General features: G+C 61.5%; 1 protein-coding gene across 4 annotated transcripts in view; it reads right to left on the bottom strand.

Annotated features, from left to right (window-relative positions):
* Positions 1 to 13,201, bottom strand: part of MAD1L1 (mitotic arrest deficient 1 like 1) — a 321,549-nt gene that overhangs the window by 83,810 nt on the left and 224,538 nt on the right. For all 4 annotated transcript variants that reach the window (XM_030300339.1, XM_032591537.1, XM_032591540.1 and 1 more), the window contains one exon: positions 8,165 to 8,255. In XM_030300339.1, coding sequence (XP_030156199.1) covers positions 8,165 to 8,255 — 91 coding nt within the window. The remainder of the gene's footprint in view (positions 1 to 8,164; positions 8,256 to 13,201) is intronic.

Here is a 13,201-nt window from a genome sequence, read left to right as displayed (position 1 = left end):
CCGGGAGGGACACGCGGGGGTCACGGGGCACGAGGCCGCACCTGCCCTCCCTGCCCCCGGCCGGTCCCGAGATGCGGCCTCCGCCACCCGGCGAGGGCGAGGCTTGCAGCCAACGCTCTGCCCTCCGCCTGCCCGCCTCACGTGGCCGCTGCGACGCTGCGGGTCCCTCGTAAGAAAAATTCAACTGGCTTGAAAATGATAATTACGTATGACTTTTCAGCACGCCGCTCGTCTCTAGGTCTGTGGGGAGCCGGGTAACCCACGCGTGTGTCTAATGGCCTGGTGACGAGCAGACAGGGGTGAAGCGGGGTCGGCACGAAGTCTGAGGTGGCCGTGCCGGGCCCAAGTACGGCCAGCGGCACAGCGGGCGGGCCCGGCACCCTGAGGCCTATCCTGAGGCAGGGGCTCCAGGGACCCTCAGGGCGCCGAGAGGCCCCCTGTGCAGGCGCGGGGCCGGGCCGCCGGTCTGGGGGTCTGAGGCCCCGCGGAGACGCCGGCTGGCACCGGCTCGTGGGACGGGAAGGGGCTTGTTATTCAAGACACGTCCTTCTCATAAAAGAATCAGAAGAAATCAGCGCCTGTGGAAATGTCTCCTCACAAGTGCGCATCAGCAGGCCGGCTTTTTTTAGTCCTCGGCGTTAATAAACATGAGCGGCCAGGCGCCACGTTCGGGAGGGAGGTTCGGGCTCTTTCCTGAAGCGCCTTGTTTTACACGTACGTCGGGGAGCACAGGCCCGGGGCACGCGCCCGCTCGCTCACTCTGGGTATGAAGGGGCACACGCGGCCGCCACGAGCAGGGTCACGCACCTCCCGGGCGGGGCCCGGAGTCCGCCCGGCAGGGACACCGAAGATCCCCGCCCCAGAGGCAAACGACACAAGAAACGTTCAAAATGAAGACACAGCCGTAAAACGTGCCGGTGGGGCGCAAACAGGACCCCACAAACGCTCCCGTGCACGAGACTGACTGTCCTGCGACGTCCGGTCCCGGGAGGCTCACCGTCATCTTTCGTGAGACCTAACAAATTCTCAATTAGTTGGGGGGTGTGTTAATGCCAAAGGGCACATAAACATGAACAAGAGGCACCGGGAAAAATTCTGCTGGACGAGTCACGGGGCAGGCGGGAGGGGACGCATCAGCCCTGGGAGCGGCCCACACCCAGTGACACGCGGGCATCGCGGATCCGGGGCACGGCACCTGACACCATCAAGGACAGGCTTTGTGGACAGTGGTCCCGGGACCGCGAGGGGCCGCCTTTCAGGGAACAGGCTGATGTCAGGCTTCCTCCCTTGTAGAACTCCAGACCAAACCCGAACACCAAACCAGCCACGGATTTACACGTGAAAAACAAAACCACCACGAAGAACTTCTTCACCACCTGAAGCCAGAAGAGAATAGTAGGTAAACGCACCTATGTGAAAATTCAAATATCAAAATCTTCTTGGTAAAAAACACCTCAAGCAAAGCCAAAAGACAAATGATCAATTGGGAAAACCTGTTCACAACTTAAAAACACCTCAACTCCTTACAAGACAACGACTCCAAGAAACCAACAAGGACCACCAGAAAGCTGGACCACAGAGGACAACACCCATGACTCTCACGCTCACATACAACACAGGGACCGAAGATCGAAAGCACACGGACCTAACCCCCGTCCACCTGCCGGGCCGGAAGATCTTCCCCTGTGACGGTGCACTCTGGGCTAGGCCGTGGGGAACTGGTGCTCTCCTGGGTCACCGTTGTCCCACAGTGTGGGGAGTGGTCACGGACGGACCGTCGTGACCAACCATCTGGCAGAATCGACCAGAATAAGTACCGGTGCCCTTCGATCTCATTATCTCCCTCCCGGAAATTTATCCCCCACATGCTTGCGCACACGGAAATGCTACACACAGGACGTGCACCACAGCCACGTTTAGGACCACGGAAAGGGAGGACGGTGCCTGCGTGGCCACTGACAGGGAGCGAGTGGAGCAAACCCCGGCACGCCACCGCCACAAGCTTGCAGCTGAGAAAACGAGGAGACAGCTCCCAGATACAGCATACAGAAAACAAAAGGCACAGGATGGTTCGCCACAGGCTATCTTTTGAGTTAAAGGGGGGCGGGCACTACATTAGGAAAAAACTCAACCACCAGTCAAGGAGTTACTACACGGGAGGAAAGCCCGGAACGCTTCATGTACTTAACCCTCCCAGCCTCCGCGGGACTCGGGGGCCGGCGGCTGCACCCACCACTGTGCGCTCCCCGCGCCTGTATGCCCCGAGAGCCCGGGCTGACACGCAGGCCTGAGGCTGGTGTGTGCAGGTGACCCGGTCAAGGTTACTGCCTTCAGAGCTCACGGTCCAGAGGGCTGACCCGCAAACAGGTCCCAGATGTGGCGTGAAGGCGATACCGAGCCGGCCCCGAAGGATGGGCGGGGCTGGTGGGCAGGCGTGGGGTGCCCCAGACGGCAAGTTGTGGGAGCCGGGGGTGCAGGCCACGGCCAGGACCCTGAGGGAGAAGCCAGTGGGTGGCGGTGTGGGGACCCCTGTGTGGTCCCCACACAGTCCCCCAGGCTTTCAGGGCAGGCACGGGGGCTGACGGGGCAGCAGAAGGCCTGGGTCTCTGCTGAGGGGATGGGGGGTGTGGCTCATGGCAGCAGGTGGGGGTCCTGAAAGTTGGGGGAGGTGACTGAGTGACCTCTCCACACCTTGCGGCCGGTCACCAGCTTGTGACGCCGGGTACCCCCTTCCCCCAGTGACGGAGGCCCTCACTGTGCGGCCGAGGAGGAGCTTCAGGGGCTTTAGGAGCAGGGAGGGGGCAGTTCCGGAATAGCAGAGGCCAGCGCCTCTGGCCGAGGGCCAGTCTAGTGCCCTGCGCCCCCGTCACCTGGCTGACCTGGATGAAACCAACCCTCAGAGACATTAGCCCCTTCCTCACCCCCAGAGCAATCTCTGGGGCTCCCCCTATGCCCGCACATCCCTAACACATGGCCTGTGGGGTTCGGCACCCCCAGGAAGCAACACCCGGAGAGCATTTCAGAAGTGGGGGCAGTAGGCCAGTCAGGGGCAGGACAGGCCCAAGGGCGTGGTCAGCAGCCGGAGGGTCCAAAGGGGAAGAGCCAGAGGTGGGAGGGTTCTGAGAAGCAGAGGTCAGGCCTGAATTGGGCCCATGGCTCCCTGGCAAGTGAGAGCTGGTGGGAGCAGGTGGGAACAGGTGGGAGGAGGTGGGAGCAGATGGCAGGAAGTGGGAACAAGGGGGAGGAAGTGGGAACAGGGAGGAGGAGGAGGGAACAGATAGAAACAGGTGGGAAGGGGTGAGAGCAGGTGGGAGCAGGTGGGAACAGGAGGGAAGAGGCGAGAGCAGGTGGGAGCAGGTGGGAACAGGTGGGAGCAGGTGGGAACAGGTGGGAGAAAGTGGGAACAGATGGGAGGAGGTGGGAACAGGTAGGAGGAGGTGGGAGCACATGGGAGAAGGTGGGAATAGAGGGGAGGAGGTGAGGGCAGGTGGGAGGGAAGAGGCGAGAGCAGGTGGGAGCAGGTGGGAGAAGGTGGGAACGGGGGGAAGAGGTGAGAGCAGGTGGGAAGAGGTGGGAGCAGGTGGGAACAGGACGGAGGAGGTGAGAGCAGGTGGGAGCAGGTGGGAACAGGTGGGAGAAGGTAGGAACAGATGGGAGGAGGTGGGGATGGGTGGGAGGATGTGGGACCACATGGGAGAAGGTGGGAACATGGGGGAGGAGGTGAGAGCAGGTGGGAGCAGGTGGGAACAGGTGGGAGCAGGTGGGAACAGGTGGGAGCAGGTGGGAACAGGTGGGAGCACATGGGAGAAGGTGGGAACGTGGGGGAGGAGGTGAGAGCAGGTGGGAACAGGTGGGAACAGGTGGGAACAAGTGGGACAGGAGAGGCCCAGCCCTGGGGGCCCAGGCCGGGCGGGAGGAACCCGCAGGTGAGAAGGAACCAGCGGGGGCCCCTGGGGGGCCATCACAGCATGGATCGGGAGAGGGCAGCGCAATATGAAGGGTGAGGGCCCCTCTCCCCCACCCCGTACTCAGGAGGGAGGAGGGAGACGAAGGCTGGGAGGGTCTGGTTCGACAGTGCCTGCCTGGTGACGCAGGGACGGGAGCGGAGACGTCTCCACAGGCACCGTGAGCTTTCCGCTCGCAGGCAACCCAGCAATTTTCTACCCACTCCGTTTCCAAAAAAGACACTTATTTCAAATGTCACCGGGCCGCAGTCTGGTCCCTTTCCCGCGCAGCACCGCCGGCTGGCTACGGCAGCCCCGCCCTGGCGCGGGGGGAGCAGGCGCGAGGGGTGGGGGGGAGAGCGGGACCTCCACCCACCCCTGACCATCACCTGCCTGAATGAGCAGCGTAATCAGACAACATTGAGGGGCAGCGGGACGTGGGCTCAAACCCCAGAGATGAATTCTGCTTGATTACACGCACCCTGGAGCGTTTACAGGGAACGGTGCAGATGTTTGCAATTTGCTTTAAAATGCATCAAAAAAGTTAAAAAGATTGACGGATGGCAGAGGGGCGGCAGCACAACACACATCAAGTGCTCGTGCCGGGACGTGGGTGGTGGGTTAGGGTCCGCACTGTGCCACTCGCTCGTCCGTGCTGTCCATTCCAGAACGCTCCTAAGACACCGGGGCAGTGCGTGGCCAGGCCGTCTCGGTGCCCTCGGGGCGTCCGGCCTGGGCCAGCCTCCCCCGTGACCCAGAGCTGCCACGCGTCCGGCCGCCTCTCGACGGTGCGTGGGGAGCCGGTGCGGCTCGTTGCCGTCTGTCCCCAAGGCTGGCCCCTCAGACACACAAACGCCGAGGAGCACGTTTGTCTCCTTCGAGGGAAGACACGGGATGGTGGCATTATCAACCACAGCGGCAGCGGCGCTGGCCGTGCTCAGCTGGCACGGGAGGCGCCCCGGCTGGGCGCTCCCCCCGAGGTCGCCGAGGTGGCCCTCCAGAGACCGGGCCCACAGCCTCCACCCCCCACGGAGAGCGCCGACCGGAGTCAGGGCGGACGAGACCAGGGTGCCGTTCCTCCACCGTTCTGGTTCTGGGAGACCGAGGCCGGCGCAGGGGCGCGTGGGGCGGGGGCCCAGGCAGGGAGGACCAGGGCTGCGGCCGTCGGCCATCCTCGCTCTGCGGGCACCGACGCGCCGCGAGTGTGTCCTGGAGCCCCCAGGTCCCGCGGGCACGCGGAGAGCGCACACCCGCCCCGCTTCCGGTCGCCCCGCTTCCGGCCCGGAGGACGCGGCGCGTGTCCGACCCGCTCGGTAGCCAGAAGGGGCGTCGGTGACCCAGGCCCCCCCCCCCACCCCGAGGTCCACCGCCCTGGGCTGCATCAGCGGTGCATCGGGACACCGAGACGGTGGGGACAGCCCGCCGCCCCGTCCGGGCTCCCAGAGGGCACAGGGCAGGAGGGGCACGCCCAGCTCCGAGCGGGAACGGAGCTCCGTCTCCTCATCAACCAGCTGTGAACTAATTACAAGAAGTTCTAACTAGTGGCTCCCTCTCCAAGCATATGTTCCCAATTAAGGCAAACTGCAGCTGATTTTAATCAATCTTCCGTGAAGCGGCCCATCTCGAAGCCTCTCCGTGGAGGGAACGAGGGCACGGAGGGGAGGGTGTCTGCACGGGAGCGCCCCGGCCACACCGCCGTGCCACCGAGGTCGCACCGCCCCCCCCCCCCCCCCCCCCCCCGCCCTGGCGGCCACGGCCGGGCCACACTCCTGAGCTTGGCCCGGGGGGGGGGGGGGGGGGGGGGGGGGGGGGGGGGGGTCAGTGCCTCCAGAGCTCCGGCACAGAGGTGAAGGGGTGAGGCCTTCGCCCTCACGGTGGAGAAGACGGGAAATGGCAAGAGATGGACGGGGGGATCTACCGAGGGCCACGTGGCGTCAGACGTGGCATGCCACCTCCCCAGAGCCCCACCTGGGCATCGCCATCCCGAAGTCCTAGAGGATGTACCCGATGTGCCGGGGGCTCCGATGGCAAAGCCCGACACGTCCACGACCACACGGCCAAGGCACAGGACGGTGTTCTAGCTGAGAACCCCACGACGCCCCCCGTACCCACGTGTCCGAGTCACCCTCGGGCCCACTCGGCCACCGCCTGGACCCCAGTCAGGCACGTGAGTTCTCCGGGTCCACTCTGGGTGACAGCACGACCGCCCACGCTGCTCTGACTCGCCGCCTGCGTTCCGGTCTGCCCCGCGGGGGGCCAGGTTCCAGGACGGGCCCGTCTGCCTACGTCCTCCACGGGGCCCCGGGCTCACGGGGGCTCTTCGTGAGCTGGACGAGTGGACGGCATCCGGGTTGGACGGGAACTGCCACCAGCAAAGCCAGCGTCCAGACCCCCTGGGAGGGTCAGCTCAGCCCCGAGGTGCCGACCTTGCTCGCCCACATCACTGCACAACAGACCCGGGTCGGGGCAGCCGGTGGCGGTGGGGGGAGCAGACCGGGGGGTCCTCAGAGCTGAGGCTGGGCACCTGAGAATGGCAACTGGCTGTAGGGACGCGGCCCCGCGGCCGCGAGGGAGCTGGGCTCCGAGCCCTCTCCCGCCGGGTGCCCTCGGCCAAATTACGGACCCTCCCTGCTCGGAAGACCCGCGTCCGAGGACCGTGGACACAGGCCCGTGCGGCACAGCGACCGTGCGCGGCAGAGGCCGGTGCCAGTTGTGACAGGCGACACGAGCAGCCGGGAAACGGGGATCCTGGAGGCCCCCGCATCACGCCGGCCTTCTGACAGGAGCCCCATTTGAGGCGCCCTGCTGGATTCGTGCCGGAACCGGGAACCTGGGGCGAGGCCGTCACGGACCTCCTCGTGCTGTGGCGTCTGGAGGCAGGACACGGCGCTGCTGTGGGACGAGCAGTCGGTCCCCCGACTCGAAGCGGTGGGAGGGAACGGGGCGCCCGTGAGGGGCCGCGGGACACCCACCTGGTGCAGAGGCGGCGGCCGCCTGTGGCGGTCTACAAGCCTCTGCCACCCCTGCCCCGGGGCCGTGGCACAGCTCGGGGAGCACCGCCGTGCCTCCGCATAAGCACCCGAGCCCCCGGCGTGATGCAAACCCATCTCTACACGGCACCCCCCCCCCCCCAAACCTGCGCTGTGCCCCACCCACGCCCACAGGCAGGGACGCGGAGGCCGCCTGCCCCCTGTGGGCAGGAGCCCAGCCCCTCGGCCGGGAGCGGCCCCAGGACCCGCGCGTCTCCCGTCAGGGAGCAACACCGGAGACGGGCGAGCCGTGGACACCCCGTCTCCCAGGGTGCTGGGGGCAAATGCCCCTCGGGCACAGCGCTCGCCAGCACCTTGCCTCAGCAGCCCCACCTACGGCACGGCAGGCTCCCTGGGAAGGGCCTGGCAGGCCGGAGGCAGGAAAAAGGGACGTGAAGGATTTCAGCCGGCCTCACTGCGCCCCGACCCCGGGGACCCGGGGAGCCGTCAGCCCCGATCGCAGGCTGTGCCCGACCGAACACGCGGGAAGACGCCCACCCGCCCTGCTCTGACAGGGCCTGGCTGACAGGCCGCCCGGGGCCGACCTGCCAACAGCCCGGCTCTCCCTTCGGAGACCGCGGCCCAATTAGAGCGGTACGGGTCCCAGAGCTGAGCGCCGCCAGCCGCGGCTCCCGGCACCTCGCTTCATCAGACTTGTCACTTCCCCTGGCTCCAGGAATCGGTAATAAAAAAGAGATTTGATTTGCCTCTAATAGGTGTCAAGATAGAATCAATGGCCTGTCCAAAATCTGGGTAATCACGAATCTGCAGGTTTCTTGCCACGGAGCAATTCAGACGGGAGCATAAAAATGAAAAACAACGTAAAGGTGCACCGGCGTAAACAGAGCTGTGGTCTCCTGACTGCAGGTGGCGGGCACGGGCCTGGGCGCACGCCCGACCAGAGACCAGCCACGGGCCACGGCCGGTGCAGGGAGGGAGCGGGAGGGAGCAGGAGGACCGACGGAGCACGGGGCCGGGGCCACGGCTGGGACACCCTCCCCGATGTGCTCCGAGCACACGCCCCGGTGTGAGGGCCTGCGTATGGGGGTAGGTCGCGGCTTCGTGCAGTCTGGTGAACCAGAAGACGGGACGTCGGCGGGCGCGGGGAGAAACCGGAGGGCAGGGAGAACCTGTGGGAGAACGCCGCGTCCCGGGATAAGCCCCCGCCAGTGGCCGCCCGCCGGCACGCACCTGCAGGGTCAGCCGCTCGAGCTGCGCCTCCAGCGTCTTCTTCTCTTCCTCCAGGCGGCTGCGTTCCCCTTCCAGCTCCTCAATCTTCAACCTGCAAGGAGAGCCAGACCGTCAGGACACACACCGCGGCCCGCGCGTCCACTCCTGCAGACAGGGCCCTGCCCGGATTGGGGGGGGGGGGGGTGTCACGCTCAGGCCTGGGGGCGGGGTGTGGCCCGCACGTCCGTTCTGATGAAGGGGGGGTCTCCACGGACCACAACTCGAGGGGGCAGGACAGATGGGAACCTGCACGCGTCCTGTGCTCGTCGGCCCACTCCCAGGACGCATGACCACGTATCGTAGAGGACGCAGAACCACGGAGTCGACCCAGAGGGAGACGTGGGCTGCGGAGGGAAGCTAACCGGGGGGAAGCAGGCTCAGAGGGACCGTGCAGGGTCCCTTCTCCCTCGTGGGCCCGGACACCAAGGCCAGCGGCCGACAGAGGCGTGCGGCAGGTTTCAGCTCACGGTAACTAAGTGCGCCTATTTCTGTCTTCGTTTCCAGATTTTAATTTTTGAAAAGCACTATATTCACGTGATTTGGAAATACGTAAGTTTGTCCGGGAAGCAGCGTGCAGCACGTACAGAGGCTAAGGAACAGGGCCTTCCCACTACTAACCAGCTGGAGTGGAAAACTCACATTTCATAGATTATTCAGGAAGGTCTTGGCTCGGGAGCAAGAGATAATTATCTCTAGACAGAGAAGTGCTCCAGGACGGCCTAGCAAATCACACAAGATCAGAAAGGACCAAAACTCTTTCCAAGAAACCTAATTACGTCTCTGAAAAAAGCTCGGGAAGATTTATACGAATACAAAAACATTCAGAATCAAACAAGCCAAAATTTACAATGTCTGCCAACTAATCAAAGACTACTAAGCATTAAAAGAAGCAGGAAAATATGACCCGTAATGAGGAAAATAGTCAATCAGTTGAAACCCACCACGAACTGCAGCATTAAGCAACATCCAAGGACATCGAAACGGTTATTGCAACCATCCGCTGCTCAACAGCTCAGCACAGAGACGGAGTCACGAGCAAGACGGCCCCAGTTCCTGGAGGGGTGAGCCCCAGCGCCCGAGACCACAGACACGCTGGGCAGGTAACGCCAGAGCAGACTGTGCAGGAGGAAAGCCTACGCACTGGAAGACCCCAGAAAGAACGATACAAACCAACACACGGAACAAAACACCCAAAACGATCCTAAGTAAAAGAGAGAGGAAAAGGGACATTTGAGGCTGACAAGACGGTCACCGAGGTGTGCGGGGCAACTTCACGGAGCACAGCGGCCGCCTGGGTGGAGCCCCGAAGGAAAGGGCGGGAGGCAGACCCTGGGAGACGAAGCGTCGGCTTTGATGACGAGCACACACAGATCCGAGACGCTCGGCAACCCCCCAGCACAAGACACACGGGAAACGGCCCCAGCGCACCTAGTAACCTAACGGCTCAAAAAGCCGCCAGCGGAAGGGAGAGATGTCACGTATAGAGGAATAAAGCGGATTTCTCATCAGACACAATGCAAGTGAGAAAGGGAAGAGAAAGCTTTAAAATACTGAAATGAATGAGAAAATACCAACCGAGAATTCGACCGCCGGTGAAAATAATCACAAAGAAAAGCAACATAAAGATGTTCTCAGACAAACCACACCTGCAAGGACTCGTCACCAACAGACCCGCTCCCCGAGGGGGTCAGGGGAGGCCCTTCTGGCAGGGGGGCAGGGACGCCAGAGGGAGGCACGGGTCCACGTAAAGGAGCGAGGCGCAGCGGAACCGCGACTGCGTGGGCCAACGTGTGGCTGTCAAGGACGCTTGATGTCTGGCTGACATCCGCTACCACGTGTGTCTCAGGCGTCCGAGAGTGACTGCGCTATTACGGACACCACAAGATGCTCGCCGTGGTCGTGGTCTGTCGCTGCACAAAGTCACCACAGGATCACCAGCTGCATGTCACAACCCTGTGCTGTATGTCACATCCCCGTGACCTACTATTTTATGACTGGAGGTCTGTCCTCTGAATCCCCTCTATCTCCCCGCTCATTATCTAGGCGTCTGTGCATTTCTTTTGTTTTTTTAGATTCTACGTGGGAGTCAGATCACACGGCATTTGTTTTCCTGTCTCAGTTCACTCAGCATCATACCCTCTGGGTCCATCCACGTCGTGGCAAATGGCAAGATCTCATCCTTCTTTATGGCTGAGTAATATTCCACGTGTATATACGCCACGTGTTCCAGCCAAGATATGAAAGCAAATTGCTATCTTTTAACAAGATTAGGTGTTGAAACAAAACTAACAAAAATGTACTGGGGTCTAAGATAAAAATACAAGTGGAACGTGTGACACACGTAGCAGAGGCCGGAGGGGAAAACAGACGATGTAGTTAGGAGGCTGTGTGCCTGACGGTAGAACATCGCTCGCAGGCAGACCGTGATCAGCGGGAGGCGTGTACCATGCACCCCACAACAAGCCCTAAAATAACAAGGAGTGACAACTGGTAAGCAAGAAAAGGAAATAAAGTGAAATAATAAAACACACGCAACGAGTTAGAAAGAAGCCAGGAAAATGGGAAACGAAGAGGAAGGGACGGGTGGACGGCAGTAAGGTGACAAGACAAGACCCCGTCGTACCGGCTGCCACAGGACACGTCAACAGTCCACACACCCAGTTAAACGCAGGCTACCCACGCGGACGGAGCAGCAACCCCCCGTTACGTCACCCCCGGCATGAAGCGGCAAACGGACGTGAGCCGCTAACACTGGGAAAACCAACAAAGAAAGCCGGAGAGGCCCCTAGAACCACAGAGAATTTCAGAGCCAACAGCGGCGCCGACAAGGGAACTGTGTGATGGTGCGGAGGCCGAGTGGCCAAGAGAACAGTATCGTCCGGAACACCTACGCGCTAGGGAAAGCCCTTCGACAGGTGCAGCAACCCTGGTAGAAACACACACAGAAATATCCGAGCCCGCAATCGGAGCCCGAGATTTCGACGTCAGTCTCTCAACAGCTGATGGAACGATGAGCAGAAAACCCGGAAGGATGAAGTAGACAGGCGCTGGACCCAAGCATCCCGCAGCAACACCGTGACCACGAGAGCAGAGGGCACGGCCCTCTCGGGCGCACACACAGGTTGACCAACACAGACACAGGCTGGCCCACGCAAGGAGGCTCAACCTACTGGGAAGGGTATTAGTCATTCGAAATCTCTCCTGCGGCCAGAATGGCGCTAAGTGATCCACGCAAGGACACCCGGGAAACGCGACTCACAACTGCACGCAGGAACACGGAGCGTGCGGGGCTCAACCTGGAAAACCCGTCCGAGACCCGCCCTCTGACAAGCACGAGGTCGTCCGCCGAGCTGAGAGGCGCTGACGTGGGCCCAAACGCGAGGGGATACACGTGGTCGTGGCTGGAAGGCTCCCTTGCTGGGATCTCACGATTCCCCGTACTGCCCGAAAGAGTCCACACCGACCCAGTCAAACCCCACACGTTTCTTCGTACAACCGGACAGTTGATTGTAACAATCATGGGGAAGTGTCACAGCCCCGGAACGCCCAAAGCAGCACCGGGGAGAAGGCTGGAGGGCTAACGCCCAATCTCAAGAACTGCCATCAAGTCACGGCAACCAAAACAGCGCTGCCCTTGAGCCGCACCGACGAAACACAGCAGGGCCCGGAAACAGACCCCTACGTGCAGACGACGTATTTTGATAAATATTCGAAGGCAATCCAGTGTAGAAGGGGTGTCTTTTTTAAATTTTTTTTTTTTCAACGTTTATTTATTTTTGGGACAGAGAGAGACAGAGCACGAACGGGGGAGGGGCAGAGAGAGAGGGAGACACAGAATCGGAAGCAGGCTCCGGGCTCCGAGCCATCAGCCCAGGGCCCGACGCGGGGCTCGAACTCCCGGACCGCGAGATCGTGACCCGGCTGAAGTCGGACGCTAACCGACTGCGCCACCCAGGCGCCCCGAAGGGGTGTCTTTTTAACAAATGGTGCTGGAGCAGCTGCGTGTTCATTTTTCTAAAGGCCCTAAAGTCTGTATTTTGTACAATATAAACAAAACTAACTCAAGATGGAGATATAAACCCACATATAAGTCGAAAAAGGGTAAAATTGCCAAAAAACGTAGGGGGAACCCTGTGAATCACAGCTACGGTATCCAAATCACAATCAAAGAAGAAAACAGATAAGACTTCTCTTTAAAAGCCTTCATGAAGACAATGCAATGACAAGCCGCAGAATGGGAGGGAATATTCGCAAAGCAAGTAAGTCTCCGGCAAAGGACTTGCGCCCACAATCCGCAAGGGACTCCGCAGACTTAGCGAAAAGCAACCAAGTAAAAAACGGACGGTACTTAGAACACTTTGCCAAACCAGATACCAGACGACGACAAGCACAGGCAAAGATGCTCCTGTCGTCAGTCGTCAGGGAGACAACATTCAAACCACCACGAGCCGCAGCGCACCTGTCAGGATCGCGGTGAGAGAGGCGGACGGGCCCAGGGCCGGCGAGGAGTCAGTGGTGGCGGGGACGCTAACTGGTGCGGCCTCCTGGAGACACGCGGATCCAAAGAAAACGGCCACGTACACGCGCCAGCCATCCCACGACCAGGTGGTGTCCCGCCGGAGTCTACACAAGGACCTTCTCTGTAACGTCAAGCGGCTCTGTTTACAACAGCCGCGAGCCGGGGGAGAGTGAGTGTCCAACAAGGGCACACGGACGCGAACAGTCCCCGGCCGTAAAAAGGACCACGGCACAGATGTGTGTTCTCAGTAAGGCAGACACGGAAGGGTGGCCACCGCGTGACTCCATTCATATTCAACGTCACCAAAGGCCAACCAGTCTCTAGGACTGAGAGCACATCAGCGGCTGTCTGGGGAGGAGGAGGAGGAGGGATGGGTTCCAGCCAGGCCAGAGGAAAGGTTGGGGGTGACGGACAGGTCCGCCACCTTGAGCCTGGTTGGCACAGCAAGGTGTGCGGGCGTGTGCGTGTGCAAACGTCAC

This window comes from Lynx canadensis, chromosome E3 (genome assembly GCF_007474595.2).
Source record: "Lynx canadensis isolate LIC74 chromosome E3, mLynCan4.pri.v2, whole genome shotgun sequence".
Classification (NCBI taxonomy): Eukaryota; Metazoa; Chordata; class Mammalia; order Carnivora; family Felidae; genus Lynx; species Lynx canadensis.
The sequence above is the reverse complement of the archived record's forward strand: the minus strand, read 5'-3'. Positions and strand labels throughout refer to the sequence as shown.